The sequence below is a fragment of the Mercenaria mercenaria genome, chromosome 12 (assembly GCF_021730395.1).
Source record: "Mercenaria mercenaria strain notata chromosome 12, MADL_Memer_1, whole genome shotgun sequence".
Lineage (NCBI taxonomy): Eukaryota > Metazoa > Mollusca > Bivalvia > Venerida > Veneridae > Mercenaria > Mercenaria mercenaria.
This window is the reverse complement of record NC_069372.1, coordinates 68,327,961-68,355,723: the sequence shown is the minus strand read 5'-3', so window position 1 is coordinate 68,355,723 and position 27,763 is coordinate 68,327,961. Positions and strand designations below refer to the sequence as shown.

The following is a 27,763-nucleotide window of genomic DNA, read 5'->3' as shown; positions in this document are numbered from 1 at the left end:
CTTGGTATAGGTACAGTTTATTAATTATGAACAAATCATTTGAACAAAGTGATATGAAATTAATAAGATAATTCATTTTCTGGTTTACAAACCTATAAATACCCCATGTACAAAAACAATGTAAATCTTTTTTTCCTCAGTCTATATTACAATGGACATTTGTATTTACATGAAAAGTAAAGAGAGGGTACATTCCCGGATCCAGAAGAATTTGATTGCGGGCACCAGTTTAGAACGAATGCGTCATCGTTGAGGCGCATAGCGCTGAGTGGGGTTATCCCGGAAGAGGGTATCCCCTTGTGATAGGGGATCTCCCAAAGGATTTTTGTTTTAATATAGGTATGAAATGGCGGACTCTGTTGTAGTTTTTGGTCTAAATTTTAGAGTACAGGAGAAGGTCCCAAATCCTCCTGTTAGAGATGGTCAGGGGAGCCTCTAACCTGAAATTTTTGAAATATTGGTATAAATGGCGGCTCCTGGTGCCTTTTTGGTTCTAAATTATGTGACAGGCGACTGGATACTCCCTCCTATTAGGCGGCTCAATGGGTCACCCCCTGGAAATTTGTTAAATACATGTATGAAATAGTGGCCTCTGGCGCAGATTTGGGTCTAAATTTTGAAGTACGGGAGAGGGTACTCCGCTCCTGTTAGGGGGTTAAAGTAATCTCCCGTAGATATGTTTGAAATATAGGTTCGAAATGATGGCTTCTGGTGCATTTTTTGGTCTAAATTTTGAGGTACACGAGGGGATATCTCTCTCGATTTAGCTAAGGCAGTGGGTCTCCCCTGGAAACTTTTGAAATATAGCTATGAAATGGTGGTCTCTGGGGGCAGGTTTGGGTCTAAATTATGAGACAATATCGATTCTTTGCCAAAATAGTTGGGTGCATCTTTGATGAGAGTAAGTTACTTCTCAGCCGACTGGGGTTGGTGGGGTAGGGAGGGGGCCTGGGTAAAAGTATTTAAGCAAAGTGATATGAAATTGATCAATAAGATAATAACATTTCTTGTTTACAAACCAATAAATACCCTATGCACATAAAATGTATATCAATTATCCCTCGTTCAAGAGTAAAAAGAAGTTTGTTTTCTTTCTATGAAAGTTACTACTGAAAAATATAGTAGTAAAATCATGTTTAATTCTAAATTTAATTGATATATTTATCTCGTTCATTTTTCAATGTATTTCATTTGCAAAGATTTCTTGTATCGGTTTACTGTAGGTTTAGCTTCAAGTCAAAATTAAATGTACTGATTAAATTCTTTTAATCAAGAAACTGTTAAGAAACACGTTAGAAAATACCTCTAACTTCTCCTTTCATGAAAAGTTATAGTATGATAGTTTAGGGATAATGTTAGAATAACAATACAAAGAAAATCAGGCATATAAAAGATAAGCAAATCAATACATGATAAAAATATCAATATTTAAAACAATAATTGAAAAAATAACAATATCGCCATACGAGCGTTTCAGAGAGACGTAAAGAAAATTTGGCCTATAATTATATGAATATAATCCGGAAAGTAGATCCCTCGGAAGTCGCGAGTCAGGCAGTTTCACTATTTTTTAAAAGGAATTCTGTTTTAAATTTCGAGTATCATTATCAAAACCTTTGTATTCATGATTGGTAAAGGACAACTTATACGTAAGTTATACAACAGAGGTCTGTCATTGCCGTTGCGATAGTCGCAGTTGTAGATAGTATATTGCTATAAAACAGTGATGTTTTACAAAAAACATAGCACGAAAACGAATGAAAAACTAACAAATGAAAAACAGAAACGTATAATAGATTCTCCTGGTTATATGTAAGCTTATGTATTGTGTGCGTGTTTTGTGCGTGCTAACGTGAACAAGAAACTTTTTCACTTCTAAATTCCAGTAATTAGCAACGAAACTTAAAAATATATATGCATTTCAAGATGTACATGTACATGGAATTACTAACACTGTACATAATAAACCACGAATGTAGGAAATTAGATGAATATTAAGAAATTAAACTCGAAAACCTCGCACTTGAATTGAGTGATGTTAGATGTCCTGGTCCTTTGGGATCACGTAGTGCAATCAATATCTATAAAAGAGTTCTGTTTAAGCCGGTGCTAGGGGGCGTGTGAGGTTTTGCACATTTTATTATCGACTCAATCAAGCCGAGTCTGTTATTGTTTTGCTTCGCTGCATTTTGTGCTCCCAAAATAGCTATTTACATATTTTACTGAGAAAATTATAATAGAATATGGTTATTACTGTGGTACCTTGATCTGCAATGTTGTATTCGGTTTGATTGGATTTTGCCTGACCTGGATCCCACGAAGCGGTTTCGGTCTGGCAAAATCCACGACAGTCAAATGCATTTAGATTGCAGATGAAGGTGCTGCTTTAATGACCCATTTCGTTTGTTTGTTACACACATACAGTTATTTATGCCGTTATATAGAATAAAAAAAGTCTAGATATACTATAGCTTTAGACAAATACAAATGAAAACTCGTTTAGAACGGTGAACTATTTAAATAAAGGGCTTCGTATTTAGTGAATTATAGGCTGAATTTCAGATAGAAAATGTTTACATATATAATAAAATGATAGATTGTTTATGAGGAAAAACACACAGCTGGAGTAGTTTTTTTCTTGAAGCAACTATTTTCTTCTTCACTACAGTCTCAATAACTAAATGCCTTGTTCTTGTAAGATGCATCCTTGTCCATGTAGCCAGGCTTATTTTTCAGACGATAACACATGCATGCACTGATGCCTATGCAGACGGCGAGGGCGGCTAGGAGGGAAACAGCGAGAGCATAGAAGGATGCCTGGGCTAAACACACGTTGGTGTTTGTGTCTGTGTTGGTTTTTGGTTGGTTCGTCACTCTCCTCTGACCTGAAATTGATTTTTAAAGGTTTTGAGATCCCTACACTGAAGTGAAAAACTTTTTATGTGAGTCTTAGTGTGTGCATGAATAAGACAACTACATCTGATAAAAGCTCTCAGAATGGAAGAGTAAGCCCTGAAAATTATAACGCGTTTGCTTTACCTTCATGAAAATACAGGTAAATGTTTGATTAACATTTGCAGTGATAAGGTTTGCTGGCTTTTCTGTTTGCAAATTTACATATAAATTTGATTAAAAGCAAACATAACCACCGACATAAACTTGTCATTTCCTGTATGTTTACACAAAGCATATTTACAATTACATTTATTATTATGTAAATACAGCAAAAATACAATGAACTGTGTAGTAGTTACTCCTTTCAAAGAAGAAGAAAAAAAAAGAAAACAAGTACAAAACCTATTTTTCTACAATGAGGAAAGTACATGTTAGACTAATTGTTAAACTAGTGGTTTTTCAATTAATCAAATACTAATTTAATATCTATATAATTTTTCCTTGTCCTATCTAAGAAGAAATTAAAGAGTATGTGCCATCAGTGAGTAGTAGGATAAGAAGGAGATGAAAATATTTTAGCTAGGAAGGAAGATCACCTCCTTGTAACAAAGTTTACTATTTAAAATCATTTTCCTTATATTTCGTCTTTGTATAAAAAAATATCAGATGATGCAACAGTTATAATTTTTATCAACCTCTGCATTTGAATACTGAATAAACAGCAATCGAACCATCATCACCATCATCATCATCATCATCGTCATCACCACAAGCAACATCGGCATCAACATAATTAAAATCACAGTTATCATCGTTGCCTTTGAAATATCGCGTTTATTCTCATGCACATTATTTTGACCAATCACTCTCCTTTAACATGTATAGACAAAGGACATTTGTCAGTTATCACTTTATGAAGTCGAGTATTACCTGGAGGGTATATGGTCACAGAGGTTGCGTACTGTACCGTCTCGATTGTGGAGTTTGTTTGGTCAACACTTCTACGCCGACGGGATGTGCAAAGCTGAAATAAGATTACAATAAGCTATCTCAACTCTGATATATACCTTACCTTGGTAATAAAACTGGGTAAATGTCCATTGCATATAATTTCTGACTTACATCTTAGAATGTTGAAATTGTAAAGTAAAATAGATTTAAAGAGAAACTGAATTGATTTAATAGTATCGTATCAATGAACATATAATCATTATGAATAGAGATACCCATTGAAGTTTATTTAGACTATTACGATGATAGTGATATAATTGATAATATTTGGATAATATTGAAATTACGAAAAGGACTATTGCCATAACATTGATATTGCGGAAAGGACTATTGAGATATTATTGATATTGCGGCAAGGATTATTCGATGATATTGATATTGTAGAAAGGACATTTGCGATAATATTGATATCGCAGCATACACTAGTTGGCTTTATCCCTAAATACTAATGTTAATATGCTGACCCAAATAGCGAAGTCGCCATTTCCTATTTAGCAAATACCTTAATGCAGCTTTTTTGAATGAACATTTGTTGTTAATAAAATAAATAAAACTTCAAAATATTGAATCATCGAAGGGTTAAATTTAATTCTGTTTACTATCACAACTCATTTTTGATTTTCTCCATATTAAAGAACACATTTTACATCTGCGTTCATGCAACATACACGTATTTTACACACTACAGTAGGGCTATAACCCGAACAAAAAGTTACAATTCAAATATAAATATGCATGCAATGTATTAACTATTAACTATATCATTAAAACTTAGGGAAAATAGAATGCCACCTGATGAAAATTTAAAAATGTTCTTTTCGATAGGGCATGACAAAGAAATGATATACTCCAAACACTGTTTTAAAGTCATTGTCTGGAGTTCAGAAACGAAGGAAAACATAATTTTCAGTCTTCTTTGTTTATCAGGAAATCAAATCGGGTCGTGTTAGAATTTGTTTTGGTTGTCACTTTCTTCCTGTGATGGATAATGTTATCTTGCTAGTTTGAAAATTCTAGACATACATTTTTTTTGTATACCTGTGATTTTCAAAAATGGTCTGAATCTGTAAAATGTGTCGATTTATATGATTGCATATCAACAGCATACTGCTCTTAGATTACACGAAATTTCATTGATTAGTGCTTTCAGTAATGTTTAATATTTGAGCAAACTAACAAATGGCAGGTTAGCTAATTTGTTCAGTATATCATATAATTGTATCCTGATGTCCTCTACTTTTTGTAGCACATTCATCTCTAAATTGAGCATAGATTCGAAGGAATAATCAAAGTGGGTCCCGCTTTTGCACAAAGTTTGTTCTCACAGAAGATGTATGCCAACATTTTAGAGGGCACTTAATACCGTAATAGTACAGGGTAATTCATGACAATACAGGGCAACTGGTGAAAATACAGGGTAATCGGTAAAATTCATGCACACAGTATGTTTTTGTAGACTACTGAAAACATAGATAATTGAAGAAATCCTAACAGTCAGCATCGATGCGTATCATCAAAGTATATACCGATAGCTCGATCTTTCATTACACCTCTTATGAAAACGTATTGTAACAGATCGGCGATACTATGGAAAAAAATAAAACAAATCAAATGTGTGCTGATAAGGGAAACAAAACTAAAACGCAGACACGTATTATTATTCCTCATTCGTAATCTATAGCTGACTTACTTGAATATAATTACACTGAACAAAACAAGTAACATGTGGTTTGCTATTTTACCAATATCTTTAAAAGTGAATAAATGTATGCTTTTGAAATTAAGCATAACTTTATCAATATTTCAAATATCAATTCAATTTGCGTAAAGATATAAGTTTACTACATAAAACATAGAGGACATCTATTTCATCCAATTATTTACATAAAATCAGAACCGAAATGAAATATAGCAGAATCGTATTTTAATGTTATCGGTATATGCTGCGAAGAAATTATTCAACAGACATATGACCTCTTCGTCGTGTTTAAATATATTGAAACATCGCTCTGCTATAGTATTATAAGCAACACTATTTCTTTCAGGCATTCAAGATCATATATAGTACTTGTCAGTAAAAATGCAGTTAATGTGCTCATTTTAGATAACATGAAGGTACCAAGAAATTTTAACTACTTACCGCTACACACTGGTCAGGAACACATACTTGGATTGTAAAAGTGTATGTCACAGTGATGGCAGTTTTACCCTGGACCACAGGAGTAGCGCCAGATGTATTCGATGGCAAAAATAGTTTAAATGAAAAGGTCATATCTGTAGCTGTAGGTGGACCCGGTTGTGGAAAGACAACATCTTTATACTTCGCATCCGTACACCTTAAGATATGAAATAAAACTAAAACCAAAGGGACATAAACCGTTTTAATCCAAAGGGATATCGAATGTTCAAAGACTCTAATTTTCACACATTTTTTATTTTATTGAAGATTCGGCCTTCTGCCTTTATCATATTTCAAATTTATTAAGGTATTGGCGTATATTCATTTAAAGTTGATACGCCAAAAGAGTACACATGTTCAACGTTACATGTCCAACGAAGTTCTATCCGTCACAAATCTTACTGTCATGCTCTAAGTCTAGGCTACTTGTTCTTTGTTTTGTCCTGAACAGAATGTTCATTCAAATTCTATTAAAAGTTATGAACAGCTCATCATCTGTTTTTATGACAATGTAAAGTAAATGACATACTCAATTTATGTGTTGACCTTCACTGTAATTTTAAATTTACCTAGTTCTGAAAAACAATATGTATGTTTAGCAACTAGGAAAGAAATATAAAGGCTCTGGTGCTTTTTTTCTCTCTGAAATTCTTGAAAATATAGTGAATCTATTTAAAAGCGTACTTGCTAAACAGGTTTAGTAGTGTGTAAATGACGTCACAAACGCTGAACAGGATGCCTTAATGATCAGGCATATATTTTTTATTTCACCTGTTATATATTTGAAAACACTGTGTGTTCATTTGAAATGGACTTGTTCTGCAACATTTCCAAGAAGTATGTAAAGTTTGTTATACTGTGCAAAAGCTCATGTTTTACGAAATATGCAACAACCTTTAAAGAAAACCTTTGCTATTTGTCCGGAAGAGTTTAGTAAATATAGAAGAACAAATTGTATAAGAAGTGCTTATTTTATGCTTTTCAGTGACATACTGAAATTTATCTGTGAAATGAAACTGATATTTTCACTGCTTCAAACCGAGAAAATATCATTTTTATTTTTCTCTGGTACGGAACTACACTTGAATGCGAATGATTGTTAATTAAACATTATCCTAAATTCCTTGTAAAATATACTTCAGTGAAGATATAGACGTACATCTATATAAATAATTACAGGATTATGAAAATATACGTTCCATCGTAATAAAATCTAAAAGAAATCTGGAAATTTCATAGAACTATTTGACAGTTTTTCTACATAGATATCATGACGTCATGAAATTATGACGTCATGATGCAATGCACGTGACTATGTGCGGGTAAAATGGATATAATTTGTTTAAAACCATTGAAAGTACATAAAATAAGAAGAAAATGTGTTTGTTTCAATGCAAAATTGAAATATATTTTACTCGTGCGCTACTCGTGAAAATATTTAATTATAGTGTTCACTCGGTTAAATATATTTCGATTTTACACTGAAACAAACAAATATCCTCTATGTAATTCTAACATAAGATTTCTCTTGAATGGAATGGTCACGACATAGAAACTGTGAAAAATCACAGGTCGCCAACACGACATAAACGAAAATGTTGCAGGCTCAGTTTTATTGAGCCTGTTCATGGACGACAGAACTCAACATTTACAAAACCCGTTAAACTGACTTATGTGAAATCCTTAATTATGATTTATCTTATTACTTAAACATGACATTAATTAAACAAAAACTAACGGAAGTGATGTGTTAACATATTTTGTTCGTTCTAACTGATTTACTCACCCATTTGAAATCACATCTGTAGAGGCAGACGATGTTTGTACCTCAAGCTTTTCGATCTGGAACATGAATGTATCTGAAATAAAACTTACATTTTTAAGATAAACGTCATGAGTAATGTATTTTATTAAAAGAAGCATATACAGGGTCAAGATTTCCTTCAAGTGAACATTGGATTTAAAAGGTTTTAACGTATAGGAACATAATTATATTCAACTGTAAAAATAATAACTCAATATTAATCACTTGTTATTTTACAAAACATATACATGTATATAGTGTAACTGTGGACTTCGAGCTTTGCTACATTCGGTTTAGCAGATACGAGCGTATGTTTGTATAATTGAATACCTTTTTACAATATTATCTGAGCCGAACCATGGGAAAACCAACATAGTGCATTTGCGACCAGCAGGATCCATACTGTTCGCTTTCAAACCCTATTGCAATTAGAGAAACCGTTAGCGAACAGTATGGATCCTGACCAGACTGCACGGATGCGCAGGCTGGCCTGGATACATGCTGGTCGCAAATGCACTATGTTGGTTTTCTCATGGTGCGGCTCATTAATTTAATTTATTATTATTCTAATGAACGCAATAAATATGTCAAAAATGTTCGCTAAAATCTGTGTTAAAAATGTAAAGAGGAAATGAGTTTCGCAAATTTCGTTTATATGTACCAAGGACAATAAAATCCCTACAAAAGTGTTTATAGCCATACTCTTTTTTACAGCAACAGTATTTACTTTTTCCAGCTAAAAAGGTACCAGAAGCCTTGCTTGTATGTCAGAATGTCAAACAAACAACTCGCAATAAAAACTAAATATGTATCTCAATCTGAATAATGTTTTGTTTAAATGATGTAAAGTATTATACTTTGGTAATCAGCATCCATTTCCAGTTTAATGTCCACAGGCATGCCAATTTCTCCCGAAGCTACTGGAGCAGTAGTTCCCCGTCCTACCATTTGAATCGCGAACGTTGGTTTGACTGTGGCATCTATTGTCTCTGCATCGCCTCCTCTGAAGTAAATATTCAATAGGCGAAAACTTTTCAACAGGATACAACTTCTTTAAATATACCACAGGCAAAAGTACTAGTATTTGATCTCGGATGAAATAAACAAAAAAACTTTTTTTCGTCCAAAATGACAGTAAAATGAAAAATATACATAGTGGGCTACCCCTTTTAAACGGTATCTAAGAATATAGCATTGTCTCTGGTATACATCATATGAAAGGGGTTCATATTTACCTATATGTGAGAGATACTAATATTTACTTGATAGGATTTTTCAACTATTTCCTACAAAGAATCTATGTTAAGCATAAAAATGTCCTTAAAATGAAACTTCATGGTTTTGTGAAAGTAAGGACCTCTCAAAGTTTGTTAAGTAATAAGAGTAATGTAGAAACTGATTTATATAGACTCTTGCAAAGATATACCATATATGGTAAAAAGTAGTTGAAACGATAAAACAGTCTAGGCAATCCACATGTTTATTGCAAATATCTTGTTTTATCTTACACGTCTTACGCCAGTTAATATTGTTGACGAAGGCGAAAACATTTATGTTAAAAGAGAAGCAAACATACTGTTTGTAACATTTTTATTTCATTCTCATAACAATTGACTGAAAATAAGTATTCACACTTATATTGACCCTACAATTAAATGAATCCATTCTAAAACAAAGTAAGAATTTTAAATATTTTTTTGTCTGCTTCAAGCCGTGATGCCGGCCGGAGATCTTCATAACCACACTTTGCTTCTTCGAACCCGTATGTTGTTAAAAGCTGAAATCTGTTTTTTGTACAGTTTGAAAATTATCCTCAGAAATCTTGCACACACCATTCTGTAAAAATAAACGATAATATCGATTTTCTACAAAAAGGAAAAGAGTGTAAACCTAAAGGTATTTATCAAAAGCAGAGGATTTATTTAAATAATAATGTACCATTTGACCAAACAGATTCTACTCATTACAAAAAAATCACCATTATTTTTGGCTGGAATTTGCCTAATATTGATGTGAGATGTACAATGGGGTAGGGGCGATTAATATCAAATATCTATAAAAGTAGATAAGGTTTGGTTCTGATATTTTTTCTGACTGATAAATATCATGATAAGCGAAATGTGATAATTCAGTTACCTTCAATATGATGAGAGAAAGTATGAAACCATCCCAAATGCTATCAGCACTGACCGCACGTCTTCAAGGCAAACTCTAGGCGCATTACCTGAACTGTAAAAATTTCAGTCTTCGGTTGCTTTTACTGTCCTCTCCAATGTTTAACGTGTTTGGTGTTAATGAAGAAATATGACCTACTGTACTAAGATTTTCGCCTTAAACCATTTTGTTACTCAAATTTTCATTACCTTCTAACCAAAGGGAAACTCTTTGGTTTGAGACTGAACAATATAATTCATACATAGTAAGTTCCAAATAGAGACCACGATAGTACATCAGTTGTACAGGATTATGGGACCGGGTTTATAATACCTTTACCCCTGTCAGATGGAACTTAGCAGTAAAACAAACATTAAAAAGAAATGTAAAACTGAGATGATATCTTTGCAGTATCATTCTAGTAAGACATACTTTTCCAATGTAAATGACGCGGGTGAAAAATAGGATATTTGAGGCCCGTAAGAGGTACATATACATTGTATTTGTCGCCGATAGAAAACTTGTTTCAACATCTACGAAAAAAATACAGATCGAAGCCAGTGCATTGTTATAAAAATCACTTTTTTCTTGAAAATTATTTATTAGAATGAACAAAATATATTTGCAAGTAAAACTACCATGCATGACCTCAAAGTGAATTTACTCCATGACAACGAGCGTTTCAACTTTAAGCATGAAAGAAGCAGTTATAATTAGTGGGCGTACACTTTGCATTGTCTGGGTAGATATTGTAAATTGTCAAATGGGTTCAAGATCTAAACAAAAACTTTTAAAAGTCCAACTATACAAAACCGTTTGGCGTAATTTACATAAAATATGCTTTTGAAAACAAAGAAATCAGTAATCGAGAATCTTTGACTGGATTATGGTACGCAAGCTGCACAAATACCCTAATGGCAACACATTGTGCAGTGCAGTACTGTGAATAAGAATAGCCCAAGCGAGTTCAGGTTTAAAAATATTAGGAAATAAACTACGAATGTTTTAAATATTTTAATTGGTTATCAAATGCATCACTGCAACTAGTATTAAGCGAAATTCAAATAATTTGGTTCGATTTTCAGGGTCTAGCCAGTTATGAATGCTTCACAGTTGGACAAACCCTTAAATTGATAAAACAAATATAAAAAAGTCATTAAATTAATTCTGTTTAGGATTACGGTAATGACTAGAATCTCATCCAGTCATCATGAATGATCCTATGTAGGGCCCTCAAATGTAAAAATGGTTACAAATGTGAAAGCAGTCACAAATGTGAAATAATTTAACAGCAAATGTGAAAACGCTCCACAAACGTGAAACCTTGTTGTTCTAATTGAAATATGATGCTTGTCACATATGTCATAAAGACCATCACAAAGTTTTGGTCACAAATGTAAAACAATATTCCTGCATTAAACAAATGTGAAAAGAGCTTTTTTCATTTACCTTGAAAGTTTTATCTAGACCAAATACTGTGTTGTTTATTTACTGAAACAAAGGCCGGTTTTAAGTGGCCTGTTATTGGAGCGGGAGTGGGTAAAATAACAAAATAGTAACAGACGGCCTTGCGAAAGATTCAGAGTGCAAGAACTTCGAACTTACTAATTTATCTCTCTTATCTTTACTCTAACCAGAAGCATCTGCATCCTCGGGAGTATATAAGTAGAAACAGTCTTAAATTTGCTTTATGCATAGTGCAGCACATCATTATTTATAATGGATCTCCTCTGATAAGCAAGAGTGAACCATTTTAGTGACAACTTTCTGCCGAACTCCTTTGAAAAATGGTAGCCTTTTTGTACCAATATATAATTTATATAATTTAGTAGAGTTAATCAGGTTAATTCTGGATAAAGTGCTACTCCTTCAGCTGAAAACTGGACATTTACGGTTTTTTCTTCTTCAAAAAGCGGTTTAAATGTATAAAAGACTAAGTGAACTAGCTTCAGTTCACCTCAGAAATGAATTTACTTTCCTACACATATAACAACAGTATAAACAAGTGAATGAAGTATTGCCATGCAATACAAAGTCCCCTACTGGAAGGCACCTAATTTTCTGTACTGCAGTATAACAAAATGAACTAATATCTGTCAATGATGTATAAACAATATTGTACTATATATACAATATGTTATAACAACACACTTGGATTAAAATGTGCATATATAAAAACCCACAGTTGTTTTCATATTGAATTGTTTTGGCTGATTATAAAAATGTTATCATATAAGTTATTTATAGTAACAACAAAGGGAAATTAATCTTAAAAAAAAAAAAAAATCTATTTAATATAAGTCCACAAGAAACTCTTTACCAGGTAGAGACAGGTCAAAATTGGATGTAACATGCATGTTGTACCACAGAAAAGTGGTCTCGATTTTTCTCTACCGCCAGTATTAAAAAAGTTACAATAAAATCTATTTATAGTAAAAACAAAGGGACGTAATTCTAAAAACAAGCGTGACCTTGACCTTAGACCTAGGGAGCTTGTTCTTGCGCATGACAATCCGTCTTATGTTGGTGAACATTTGTGCCAAGTTACATCACAATCCCTCCGTGCATGAAGAAGAAATGCTCCAGACAAAGTCATTCTTGTGTCTGACCTTTGGTCTCTAAGTGTGACCTTGACATTAGACCTTGGGCCTGGGTTTTGCGCATGACATGTTGTCTCATCCAGGGGAATATTTGTGCCAACTGATATCTAAATCATGTTTTGCATGACAAAGTTATAGACCGGACAGAAAAAAATCTTCTTGACCTTTGATCTCAAAGTGTGACCTTGACCTTTAAGCTAGGGTACTGGGTTTTGCGCATAACACGTCGTCTCATCATGGGGAACATTTATGCCAAGTAATATTGTAATCCCTTGATGGATGACAGAGTTCTGGATCGGACAGGAAAAAAACCTTATTGACCTTTGACCTCCAATTGTGACCTTGACCTTTGAGCTAAGGGTCTGGGCTTTACGCATGACCTGTTGTCGCATCATGGGGAACATTTATGCCAAGTAATATCAAAATCCCTTCATGGATGGCAGAGTTATGGACAGGACAGGAAAAAAACTCTGTTGACCTTTGACCCCCAATTGTGACCTTGACCTTTGAGCTAGGGGTCCGGAATTTGCGCTTGACATGTTGTCTCATCATGGAGAACATTTGTGCCAGGTAATATTAAAATCCCTTAATGAATGTTAGAGTTATGGACCGGACACGAAACAGACCCTGTTCATGCTATGTTAACATTTGACTGCTAGGTGTGACCTTGGCCTTTGAGCTAGGGGTCTGAAAGTTGTGCATGACACATTGTCTTATTATGAGGTACATTTGCGCCAAGTAATATTAAAATCCCTTCATGGATGGGAGAGTTATGGACCGGAAAGGAAAAAAGCCTTGTTGACCTTTGACCTCCAATTGTGACCTTGACCTTTAAGCTAGGCATCCAGATTTTGCGCATGACATGTCGTCTCATCATGGGGACATTTTTGCCAAGTAATATTAAAATCCCTTCATGGATGGGAGAGTTATGGACCGGAGAGGAAAAATGTCCTGTTGACCTTTGACCTCCAATTGTGACCTTGACCTTTGAGCTAGGGTCCGGGATTTGCGCACGACACGTCGTCTCATCATGGGGAATATTTGTGCTAAGTAATACTAAAATCCCTTCAAGGATGGGAGAGTTATGGACCGGACAGGAAAAAAGCCCTGTTGACCTTTGACCTCCAACTGTGACCTTGACCTTTGAGCTAGGGGTTCGGGTTTTGCGTATGACACGTCGTCTCATCATTGGGAACATTTGTGCCAAGTAATATTAAAATCCCTTCATGGATGACAGAGTTATGGACCGGACACGAAATTGCGGACGGACGGACGGACGGGCGTTCTAACGAAACGGTATTTATGTGACACCCCCATTGTTCTCTCTATTGTTCTAACAGTCACATAAAAAGAAAAAGGTCACATAAACAGAACGGAATGAATGACATCAAAGAGAAAGTACCGTTATGCAGTCACTTAACCATCATTTCGCGGGCACAGACAGACAGACGGACGGACGGAATGACGGAAAAGCGCATTCCTGTAGTCCCCGAAACTGGTTTTCAACCAGTAGGGGACTAATAAGCTATCATTAAATCATGCATAAATCTTGCATATAAATAAACAGTAACAAACATATACTGCATTGTCTTTACTTTCTGTCTTCGAACTCTTAGTTTCAATTGCATTTGTTTTTTTTCCCGACCTTTTCGCCTTTAACCGACTGAAAACATTTTCACATTTATTTTGTTTACCGCGACGTGTCCGATACCGTCCGCAACTATTTAACTTTATTATTAACACCAAAAGAGAATCAGTAAGTTCAGTAAGTAACAGACCGGCAACTGTGTTAAATGTTGCGCAGTAACAACTCCCGGAATGCCATACTCTGTTTCTCTACACTGTAATATATTTGTTATACTTTGTTTTTAGAACCTCAGAAAGATCCGCTGGATAAAAATAGATTAAAAGTAGGGCCTAAAAGATATTGAGTTGATAAAATGCAATTATACAGTCAGAGCCTTAAATTGTCCACCCATCATTTTGTAGTGTTACAGTAGCTGTTTTAAAGACATAATTATGCAAAATCCTATAAACACCGAACATGGTTGAAAATAACAATAATAACATAGAGTTTCATATCTTTTTGATGTTTGCCCAAAACTGACATTCTTTAATTCTTCAACACATGTATGCCTGCTATAGTGCAAACATTTGCAGAAGTTGTATTTATAAACGAGTTGTTATTCAGCCTCGCTTTATCATAAATTTGATATTACACTAATAGCGACTTAAGGTTTCGATGGAGGCCTTGAGAAACAAAAATCAAACAACACCAAATCATAGAAAGAAAGAGTTGTTTGACATGAAAATTGAACAGCATGTAAAACATGTATATTACTTTACGAAACAAGTGTTAGTATACTGATATAAACATTGAATTCCGGAAAAGGGCTGCCTAAAGGGGCTCCCCTTCCGGACAGTTAAACGCCTTTAAAAACTCACCATTTTCAAAGAACAGTTACACATGTTCGTTTTGATGCATTTGCAATAGCGTGCGAGTGGTGAAATTTCGCATAACAAGGTGGAACACAGTTTTCAGCAATTGTTTATCTTTATTTCTTTACAAATTGCATTAATTTTCAAAGGGAGACAACTGTTCCCGATTATTTTAAGTACAAATGGCATTCATTTTCAAAGGGAAACAACTTTTCCCGAATATTTTAAGTAATCTTTGAGAAAAAGTTGTCTCCTTTTGAAAATGAATGCCATTTGTAAAGAAAAAAAGATAAACAATTGCTGAAAACTATGTTCCACCTTGTTACGTGAAATTTCACCACTCGCACGCTATTGCAAATGCATCAAAACAAACATGTGTAACAGTTCTTTGAAAATGGTGAATTTTTAAAGGCGTTTAACTGTCCGGAAGTGGAGCCCCTTTAGGCAGCCCTTTTCCGGAATTCAATGTTTATATCAGTATACTGACACTTGTTTCGTAAAGTAATATACATGTTTTACATGCTGTTCGATTTTCATGTCAAACAACTCTTTCTTTCTATGATTTAGTGTTGTTTGATTTTTGTTTCTCAAGGCCTCCATCGAAACCTTAAGTGTAAGAAAGCACAGCCTCGCATTTTATTATTTTATTCAACTCCTTTAATAAATTCAATATTAAAAGACACTCCTGTAATATCCTCTATATCCGATCGCGTTGTACGAATCGGCGTCAGTGACAAACACGTGGTACATGTGTAGACCTGTTTTGAAGTTTTCGCCCACGAAATTCGAATTTCGAAATCGGTTTTACATTTGTAGGGAATTTTACATTTCTGAGCAAAACACAGTTTTTACATTTGTTACGTTCTTTTCATGACATTGGAGACCAGCATCAGTTTTACATTTAAAACAGTTTTACATCTTGGGTGTACTACAATCCTACAATCGTCATGAAATAATTACACAGAGCGTTGATAGAAACTGGATTATTGTATTTTGTGCGAAAACACAGTTTTTACCCTATTTAACAAATATATTATTGATCCTTATAATAACTTAATTTACTTACGCTGTGTCTGCAGACACTTCTTTTATAACTGGATCTGTGTCAAGGCTACAATTAATTATAGCGATGAAGTCACTCCCTAAGTTGATGTCTTCAATTTCTTGTACTACTACTTTCATTTCGCTTCCCTGTGTAAAGTTAATCAGAAGACTGATAACTACATTTGAAATACATTGTTGGGTTTGATATCAAAGATTTATTTATAATATACACCTGTCTATAAAGACCATCATTTGAAGAGCCAAAATGTGGTCTTTATTGGGATGTGGTCTTTTTCACAGGTCAAAATACACTGTAAATGTTAAAATGGTCTTTAAAGCCAGGTGGTCTCTGTTCAGAGGTTGTCTTTATCACAGATTTGACTGTATTAAAATGTATTGAAAATGTACACGAGAATATATATAACTTTTAAGTATTTATCTTCATATGCCATTACAACTTTTATTCTGCTTATTTTAAAACATTGCAATAATCGGTTATCCTTCATTATCAAAGCATATCAATGTTGTTGTTTTTTCGTGTTACAGAATAACGAAAAATTAAGAATTGAATAACGATTGTGTATATATGCAGAGTCATCCAATGAGAAATAACTTTATTTTCTGTAACATTGAAGGGCCCCATAGCGAGGATAGTGAGAATGTAATTCTTGATTTTCTAATAAATAAAATGAAACAAGTATAAGACTTTGTATCTGAAATTAAATTCGAAAGAGTGCATAGAATGGGCGATATAAGAAAAAGGTATCTAAAACGATGTTATTACATAAGACACAGAACGTATAAGTTTATTGAGATGTTAAAGACAGAACATAGAAATATGTTCATTAATCAATGTCTATATGTTAGAACCGCATTGTCAAATAGATTGTCTTTATCAGCAATTAATACAGAACAATTCATCGTCTGTATCTTTTAAATGTGAACATCCTGTAAAACTTCGGTCATTTTGTTTTTATTTATTGTTGTTTTGTTATGTTCAGTGTATATTTGACGATGTAAACATGTACAAGTCTAAATAAATCATCTGTTCTGTTCTGTTATATATCTGCAGAATACCGAGGGATTGGTAAATGGTCGAGTCCTGTAGAGCGCGGGTAGCGGCAACGTATCTCGATGGAATCTGTATACATCGTAACGTGTTAACACTATTCTAGCATAAAACGCTAAATATTGAAGCCCATGTCATGCGCTGGGTAATCACGTGTATAATGTACATGTATACGCTTCGCCACGTGACGTGCATATGTAAAGAGCACACGAGCGAAATGACAAGAACAGCAGTTTTATGCCAGAATATTGCGACAAAATTTAATTCAATATTTTAAAGATTTGCTGAAAGTATGTCTAGATGTTAATTCTAGCACTAAGATATATTTATTGTATATATATTTATTTGAATATTATAAATTAATGACAATCGGTATTTTCAGTTCTCAGTATTCGATTTTGGTTTTCTCCTGTTGTAATGAAAATGAAAAAGCATTTACAGTGCAACCTTTATAGAGCAACATCCTTTGGGAGATACAAACATCGACTGTAGGTAGAGGTTTTTGTTCTGGAAAGGTAAATTCAAAGGTATATTTCAGTTTAGGGAAATTTTGATGATGTTGATATAGATGGATTTTGCTTAAGAGAAGACCGCTTGAAAACAATGACTATGAAAAGAAACAAAAGTAATAAATGTCGTATCTTGTTTGGCTTTACACACTTGTAAAACCCGAAACCTCGTACACATATCTACGATAACGGCCTTTATAGGATATGTGTACTTCGGTTTCGGGTTTTACAAGTGTGTAAAACAAAAACAAAAATATGACGTTCATTCGTGTACTTATTTTCTACACATCTTCTTTAATTGCTTTTACTTAGTGGCATTGCTTTCGTTTTATTATCTTCTTATCTAATTAGTATGACAATTCTGCTACAATAACTTTTTCTTTCTTCTTTGTTTTCTTATTTATTTTTTTCTCTTTATGTCGTATCACAAAGTGTAATAGCCTTGTAATATTCACCTTTTCATATCATATAAATAACAATAAATATTATTTCTTTAAATGTAATACAACGCTTTCTTGTACTTTTCTCACATTTGTCCTTTTCGTAGATACTTGGGTGTTTGATATCTTATCATTTGTCCTTCTCGCAGATATTTAGTGGTTCAATATCTTATCATTTGTCCTTTTCGCAGATACTTGGGCGTTCGATATCTTATCATTTGCTTATCATTTGTCCTCGCAGATACTTTGAGTTTCGATATCTTATCATTTGTCCTTCTCACAGATACATGGGGTTCGATATCGTATCATTTCTCCTTCTCAAACATACACGGGGGCTCGATATCTTATCACTTGTCCTTCTCGCAGATACTTTGGGGCTCGACACCTTAGCATTCAGATACTTTGGTTTTTATATCTTATCATTTGTCCTCCTCACAGATACATTGGGGTTCGATATCTTACCATTTGTCCTTCTCACAGATTCTTGGGGGTTCGATATCTTATCATTTGTCCTCCTCACAGATACTTGGGGTTCGATATCTTATTATTTGTCCTTCTCACAGATACTTGGGGGTCTAAGAGGTCTAAATCTTATCATTTGTCCTTCTTGCAGATACTTGGGGGTTCGATATTTTATCATTTAGATACTTGGGGCACGATATCTCACAGATACTTGGGGGTCTATTATCTTATCATTTGTCCTTCTCGCAGATACTTGGGGTTCGATATCTTATCACTTATCTTATCATTTGTCCTTCTCGCAGATACACGGAGGTTCGATATCTTAGCATTTGTCCTTCTCGCAGATACGTGGGGTCTCGATATCTTATCATTCGCAGCGAATAATGACTGGTGGTTACAGTAAAGACAAGAGATCGGTGAGAATTATTGTGATGTTTATGAAGTGCATTGATTTTGATTAAGTTTTTACATTTTTGAACTTTCATATAGTTATTTCATGGTCTTTGATGTAGTTGGTCAAATTGTAGATCTAGACAGGGTCGTTGCTGGTCCAAACCCCAAATAGCTGTTGCAGCGACCGGGAAATTTAATTCCCAAACTGTGAATAATTTTAACATAATCGTCCAGGTTCTGAACCTGAAAGGTCAAGTTCTTTCATCTAAAGAAATATGTTTAGTCTTCCTTCTTAGTCATAGCTGTACTTTGGATTACAAGTCATTTACTTACCAGTGCCGGGGCAGAACCACCACAATCGCCATCTGCAAATGTATATTCAAAGATTGTTGTAGCTGTTGTTTTTGATGCACACACGCCACTGACAAAAATAACACCATCGTCAGTTTGCCCTTCAGTTGTAAAGGTGTATTCTGGTCCGGCTTTACATGTGACTTTCGCTGTAAAAGTGCGAATACGTATGACAAGATTTAATGTAATAAAACAGTCCTTCACAAAACAGGTAAATGTACTAATTAGCTATAGTAATTTACTTTGACCAAGCGTATATATACCGTAATATCGTAATATAAAATATAATGTAAAATGTATATCAACTCGTACTTGAAAAACAGGAATCAATATTTTCTAAGAAAAGATGAGCGGATATTTTGAAATATTAAGTATTAGATATGTTTCCATGTGATAAATCAAAGATCACATCGCTTACGTGTAAATCCCGCGCAACCGGGACAGAGACCTCCTACTTAATTGCTTATGGGGCGGGCCTCACCACGACAACATTTATATTGATGGCACTTGAATAAAATGTATGTGGTTCATTTCCATACATGATATATAACATACGATTTTCAAGGTAGGTACGATAGATTTTTTAAGGAAGATTTGTTGCTTAGTTGGGTCAAGACGTAATGACTGCGAGTGTCTGACTTTAATTGTGAGGTTATAGCAGGGAGAAACATATCCATCACTGTAAATTTTATAAAACTATCTCTCCCTTGAAAGTAAGAATCCATACAAAGAGCAAGAATAGTATAAGTAATAATAGAATTTTTTTTTGCGAAAACGATGTCGCTGTTGCAAAATGTATCCTTGCCACTTTCTGACATCATAATGTAGAACGGGTTTAAAAGAGTTTTGTTTAGTCAACTCTTGGAAATTGCTAATCAAGGGCTTGTTCTATTAGTATCATCTTATAGCTCGTCCTACTCAAGTATGACTGGTGGAATGTGAGAATCACGATACATTTGTGTACGGCAGTGGATTAAAGGTAGATCGTGTAAAAGCTATCTACTCTTAACAAGAAGACGAACAGTGTGGTGCGTATACACGTTTTATTTTCATTCAAATTGTAAAACAGTAAATATGGAGTGTTTTATTCTTGTGGATGAAGTTTCCTATTTAAGGCCGTTGTAAATATTTTTAATATTACAAAGTTTAGTTGACCCTTTTATTACTCGAGCACTGATCTAATTAACAAATAATATAGGCCTTCGAGTTAGAATATTTTCATAAAACATAATTTACTTGGACGTCAATATTGAATCATAAAAGATAAATGTAACAGGATATGCTCTTTTGATCTGTATCATGTAAACTGCCTTTAAAGGCGTAGCCATGTCACGATGTTGAAATAACTTAAAAGTTACTAGCAGCATATTACCTTTCTGTTTTCGTTAAAAGGTATAAAAGGTAAAATATTTGTTAAGAATGTTCTAACATATAGCGGCGTGATTTCTTTTGTAAGTGCTAAACCTGTTATAAAAATGGTATTCAGAATAATTATTTTCTACAAATGTATAAATTAGTTATGATTATTTTCCTTTGATCATTCTAAATATTTATACAAGTTTTAACATGAAGCTTACTAATGTTTGGATTTCCGTGTATAGTACATAGCATCAGTGCCATGACAAAGAGAAAGAGTAATCCGTGCATGTCTAGTTTCAACAAAATCTGAAAATAGAAATGGTATAAGATAATACATGTGACAAAACATAATGTGAGAAATAGATTACCAATCAAAAATTCTTAACAAGGTAACGGTTTTACATTATATTCAGTTTAGGCTCTAATACAATTGGCGGATGTTAGAATTACTATCGAGCTTGGAAAAATGGCTGAAAAAGACTGACTAACATTACTGTAATAACAAATTCTTAAGAGCTTATTTGATGTCATTTTTCTGATAATGTCAAAATACTTCTGCCTAAATCTCATATCATTCTCTTGATACTCGTTACAGAATTTTGCCAGTCATTGATTGCAAAGACAAAGCCAGTCGAAAGAAGACATAATTATCTAGTTACTATTCAGACAATAACAAGTTTTGTCCGTGCTGAATATATTCTAATACCCAATCGGCTGTGTTGGCTTTGGTCATTTTTGTATATTGAAATTGCGAATTTCTTCCTTATTGTTTTCGTCTTCAAAAAGTTTCAACTCACTTTGGTAACGTTACACGAGATTTAATGTAAGGAACTGTTTCTGTTATTGGAATGGGATCGATAATATAACACGATAAAAAAGATTTGTCTGTTACATTACAGTATATGACATAATTATGTTTTCAAATCAGATGTCTTATCCAAAAACCCATAAAATAAATAATAATAATAATAATTAAAAAAAGGAACTGAAATATATATGGGGATTTCCACACATAAAAGGATTTTTCTTTTTTTACAAATGGACTCCAAAACAGTTTTCCTGAAAAAAGAAAAGAAAACAAAAATACAAAACAAAAACAAAACAGAACAACAAAGCTACTGACCAAAAATGAAAGAATGAATTAAAAAGAAAAAAAAACATGAAAAGGGTTTTTTCACATTTTTTTATTTCCCGGTGTCAAATTTAATTGTACGCACAGGCGTATCGGCGTATACCCCGGTACTACCCTGACCGATATTTGCATCGCTTCAATAGATATCTAAGTACAGTTTAATGTTGGGAGGAAGACCCCGGATGCCTCCTTCAGACTTATCTTTAGCCATGAACTGCTACCTTGATAAAGCCAAGAATTGTTCAAAAAGTCTTGATGTCTTACTCTTATAAAAAAAAGACACCTCGTGCGGGGGTTCGAGCATACATATATACGAGTGGATACAAGCTACAGACCATATCTCAAAGGTATACTTGATCCGAATTTTACATTTGAAATTATGAACAATTACCCAACAATTTATAGTGCATGCAAGTTTCTCCGGCAACAACCGAGAGTTCGTTTTCTACAAACATACCTACATAGCACAATGTATGTCCATTGAACCTCGAAGTAATCGATTTGTGCATGTGTACAAAAAACGGACCACCTGTCTCTACCTGCTGTTCAATTGTCAAATGCCAAATGGGTTTTATTTTTAAATCATGTCTCGAGTAAGAAAAAAGTCTCTCTTGGCGTGATATTGAAGATTTGTAATGGTTGCAATTCAAGTAAATCTATCCATCTATTTTCAAATCTGGATCAGCACATCTGCCTATATGACAATATGCCAATATCAAATTTTGTTTACGTTAACTAGAAAAAAGTTATGTTTCGCGTGAGAAAACTTGAAATATTTGCAATGTCTGGGTAGATGCATTGATCAAAAATCTGTCAAAATGTAGATACAGAAGTCTTACATTAAATTAAACATTGACGAAGATTTCAAAAACGATTACAACAAAAACTAATATATCCTGAATGTGTTAGTTTTGACTATGCACCGAAAGAAAATTAAGATATAAAATATATAAATAAATAACAGCTTTGCATGGTTCGAATATGCAATTTGCTCGCATTTATAGCAGTTGGGATTAGGTAAGATTTTAGATGCAGTTACCCTAACAGACACATTTTTAGGTCTCTTTAGCGATACAAAATATGCCTGCGCGGGTCTTGGTAGTTGTACAATAAATGTATATCATAGAATTATTTTGAAACATAACTCTATATCTACTGTTACTGTCGATTAAAAGTTGTGTCCTGGACTGTATTGTACTGAGCAATCCACGGAACTCTGATTTTTCAACATTCTAAGTCTGGCATAATTCATTTTGTTATTTATCGTTGTATCGAAGTAATTAAGAGCGATCAAGCACGTAGAGACAAAGCAAAATCTGTATCCCCAATTACACAGTTGTGGCATAATTATTCTCATCCATCACAGGTTCGTAAGAGATCCGGGACGAACAAGCAGGGAACTATGGTAAACCTCTGGTATGCGAGAATAAAGCACAATAAGCCTACACACATTATATGATTAAAATATGTTGAGACGGTCCCCTTGAAAAATCAATCATCCTAGGTGTCAACAGTCCACTTCGACTTAATTCGCAAATGTCTATCAGAGAAATGATATTATCATATAGGCCGATTTGGAAACTAAGATAACAAGAGCTGTCGGAGGACAGCAACGCTCGACTATTCAACAGCCTTGTCAATTGAAATAAAAAACAGTCGACAAAGGGGCCTAATTTTGAAAAAATGCAAAACAGGATTATGTATAGTGCTTATCAGCTCATGACAGTGGACAAGTGTGTGAAGTTTCAATCCATTCCAATTAGTGGGTACTGAGATACTAGCTTACATATAAGAATTTAACCAAAAACTGCTAAGTTGAAAAAGGGGCATACTTTTATAAAATGCAAAGTAGAGTTATTGAACCTTTGCACTGCACGTTATATCATGACAGTGAACAAGTGTGTGAAGTTTCAATCCATTCCCACAAGCGGTTACTGAGATACCAGCTTACATAGAAAAACTGAACCAATAATTTCTAAGTCGAAAATGGGACATAATATTGTAAAAAGCAAAATAGAGTTATGGAACCTGTGCAGTGTAAGCCAGTTTATCACAGTGAATAAGTGTGAGAAGTTTCAATCCATTCCCACTAGCGGTTACTGTGATACCAGCTTATATACAAACAACCTTAACCAAATCGGGACGCGGACGCCTACGCGGACGCACGGGCGAGTCCATTAGCTCTACTTTTTTGTGAATAGTCGAGCTAGAATTACACTTTTTCCTTATTTGTCTCCTTATTTGTCCAAAAGGCTACTTTCCATATTTTATTATGTAGGATAAATGTAATTCAGTTAATTTATACCCCAGTCACACTTACGGCGCGGATAGCTACGTCTAGCTACGGATTAAAACGTAGTAATCCGTATCGATCGGTACCTGAGCTGTGCGGATTGTTACGGATTGATACGGATTGCTACTTTAAGGTACGGCTAAGGTACGGCTCGATACGGATTACTACGTTTCTATCCGTGGCTAGACGTAGCTATCCGCGCTGTATGTGTGACTCGGGTATTAAGGAGACATCAGTTATTTTAAGGAGACATTGTTTATAATACCCCAGTCACACATACGGCGCGGATAGCTACGTCTAACAACGGATAGAAACGTAATAATCATTAATAATTTAATCATTTGGACATAATAAGTAGTGCCGTAGTACCTATAAAACCATCTTATTTTTCGGTATTACACGAGCAATAATAAATACAACTATACATCTAGGACGCATCCCATTTTCTTTTGTTATAAAGAAAGCATAAGGATGATAAGGATGATGGTATACATTAGCTTGAAGTCATTAATTGTCTTGAAAAGCATTACCCGTCATTAAAGTTATGTTTTATACATATGTTTTACTGCGATTTAAATAAGATGTTGCAATACAAGAACAACACAAAATAACCACAAGTTTATTTAGCCTCTTTTTTAATGTAAATATATTTGCCTAGTAATTACATTCATACCCATACCCCATGTGCAGTATTAGTAAGGTCAAATCGATGTGAGAATGAAAATTGTACGGAACAGGAATGCAGATCATTATATGAATTACAGTATGTACGTATATGTGAACTTGTTTAATGAAATACGTGGGTTGATCCAAGAGTAATGTCACTGTAGCTATAAAATCGTATATTTTTATTATTATTCTTATATCAATAAGCGTACCGTTGACGCAGTGACATTACTTTTGAATCAACCCTCGTACCCTAAATGAAGCTCAAAATGTAACTAATGTTTAAATAACGATTTGATATCATTAAATACCGGTACTACAATTAATTCTTTTTTATTTAAGTGAAATGATATTCATACTAAAGAATAAAGTCATCCTGTAAATGAGATTTTTAAACAATTCTCACCCCACCCCTCTTTTAGGGCCTTATCTATGACACTTGTCTGTGTCTTATGTATCAAATGTGTATGTAACTTAATAAATATTGTCTCAACAATTATTACTTATTGCGGTCATAAAGTAAGTTTTTTGGAAATTGCTTTCAAAAACATATGATTTAAATGAATAAAACACAGGTCCCTTTTTGGGGCTTCATTTAAAGCTGATTGAGGTAAGAAATCCGCGTGTCTCCTCTGTTTTTGGATTTAGCATACTTCATAATAATTGTATGCACGGCTCGTGTTGGAATATTTACTTTATCAACGTTTCGGCGCAATGCATTCCCCCCCCCCCCCCCCCCCCCCCCCCCCCCCCCCAAAAAAAACAAAAAAACAAAAAAACAAAAAAAAAAAAAAACAACGGAAGTAACGTTACGTCAAAATGACGTAACGTTAAATGACGGGTTCTTACATATGATCAATTGAGAAGTTTGTTATGAATAGCAATGCTTTAATCATCATATTATGTTGCCGTCACATCGACGTGATACTTAACGCTATATATGCATCTAGAAATAGCGCTTTCAAATTTAATCAAATATTTACTTACTAGCGTGTTTAAAACGACATATCACATTGCTAAACTCTTTTTATAACATTACACACATACTGAGCTGGTTATTTGCTTTGAAGAATAATCCCCCATCATTTTCGCCTAAACTGAACTCTTTCGCCAGACCTATTAGGTAGCAGGGTACACTTCGAATTTTGGCCCCCGTCAATATTTGTTATAATTAGAACTTCGTGATTTTGGATGTCTGTAAATTAAGGTGAGAGATAATGATTGTTAATTCTTTAGAAAATTTAAACAGCCGATACATTTAAAATTTTGATGTAAGTTGTAAATTTAACTGCTGCTAGCTTTGTATGAATCGTTGAGTCACCTTGGCGTTCCGTGCTTGTTGATTGATACTCAGGAACTTTTTCGCTATTTTGTGAAAAAACGAGCTGGATGGGCCCCATTCCGTTTATATCCTGAAGTTCAGTAGGGACTAGTAAATTGAGAAAAGCAATAAAATTGGGCGTTGTTCCTGCAGCGGGATCATTGAGGGCTGTTCAAAAGGTGCAAAATTGATGACTTTGGCATGCCATTTTTAATGGATTGTGTAAAACTTTCGTTTTGATAACTTTCTGTATTCTTGTATGAGAGTCCTGATCTTGCCATTAATTAAAAGCACAAAACATGCACGTTATTTATAAAATAGCCACCCTGATTCTGCTCATTAGGGAAGTGCAAAATTGCGACCCGGTCCTGGAGTATATACAAAGGAGCATGACGACATACAAATCGTGGATGCTCTGTATCTTTTCACCCCTTTGAAGAACTGAGCAAGACAAGGACCATATTTTGGATACACTGGATAGAAATGTCTGAACATGTTAATGGGTATACAATGGAGAAAAATCACGATAAAATTATGACATATAATGATGTATCATGCTTGAGTGTTACTTGGCATTTGAGTTAGTATATTATTTGAAAATTGAAACAGAAAGAAATAAATATTTTTTTTTTCAATTTTCTTCATTTGTATCACCCGTTTGGTAAGAACGCTAATGGTTAAGGGTGCAAAATTTTAATGTGATCTCAAATTATATCTGATTTTGGCTGTCGTGGCAAGATCCTTTTTCGATAAAAATGATGTTTCTATTTCTGTTTATTAAGGAGATAAAAAAGTAATTTCATTGAATGCGTAATCAAATTAATTGCAAGATTAATCACAGTCAGACAGATTTATTCATAAACTTTAAGCAACATTTTAAAAGACTACAATGTTTCTTTAATGGAAGTATCATCTTTTATTTTCTAAGTATCGTTTAAACATTGTGTTCATTGATTTAAAAAGGTCATACATTGTCAACCTTTCAACAAAAATGCCATTACTTTACAAACTCGTACGTCTTCTTTAATATCTTTACCTAGATCTATATCATGAAAAACATTTAATCTCTCCTTGTAAGATTATTTCTCAGAACAAATATCTAGAAGAACTTTTGAATGGAAAAGTCATAACCATTAAAAATCTCGCTACATAACTCGATCACTGGCATGATGTGCTAAATTATCTAGAAGAAATTCAATAGCCAAAGGTGCCAATCAATGCTCCCAGAAGATTTCGGATGATACTAGGCAGATAGTATTAAAATCAGGTCTCTGAGAAAATCTCTAAAATAGACTAACGTTTGTCACAAAGTTGAAATGTTTTGACAATTTCTGAAATTCAGTCTAGTGGCTAATCTAGTATAGAGTAATGAAGGACAAAGTCCGTATAAAACATATGAAATAGTAATATTTCCATTACAAAATGTTTTACTATTTAATAATTTTATTACTTGAATATAACAAAATTATTTCATATTCAAAATAATTATAAGTAATAATTCAAATTTGTGTTAAAAGAATTGTAAACAAAGCCCTACCTCTTAATTAATTCGTACAAATACTTCCAACAACAAATGCGCAATAAGAAAATGTTTTGATCGTGTGCAAATATATGGATAACCGGGTATAAAAGTGACTAAAAC

At 33.9% G+C, this 27,763-nt stretch overlaps 1 protein-coding gene across 1 annotated transcript; it reads right to left on the bottom strand.

Moving 5' to 3' along the window:
• Positions 1-27,763, bottom strand: LOC123533905 (uncharacterized). Its single transcript, XM_045315879.2, has 9 exons — positions 27,659-27,763; positions 20,928-21,015; positions 19,333-19,499; positions 16,149-16,273; positions 8,747-8,892; positions 7,872-7,944; positions 6,047-6,242; positions 3,826-3,919; positions 1-2,885 (listed from the first exon to the last, which is right to left on the bottom strand). Exons 2-9 carry the CDS (start codon positions 20,995-20,997, stop codon positions 2,671-2,673), a joined length of 1,086 nt encoding a protein of 361 aa, XP_045171814.1. The 5' UTR covers positions 20,998-21,015; positions 27,659-27,763; the 3' UTR covers positions 1-2,670.

Excerpts from the sequence above, each read along its gene's own strand:
- LOC123533905 (XM_045315879.2), bottom strand. The coding sequence starts at position 20,997 with ATGCACGGATTACTCTTTCTCTTTGTCATGGCACTGATGCTATGTACT. Across the intron at positions 19,500-20,927 it reads ACACGGAAATCCAAACATTA|CGAAAGTCACATGTAAAGCC; the intron begins GTAAGCTTCATG and ends GCACTTTTACAG. Across the intron at positions 2,886-3,825 it reads TGTGACCATATACCCTCCAG|GTCAGAGGAGAGTGACGAAC; the intron begins GTAATACTCGAC and ends AATCAATTTCAG.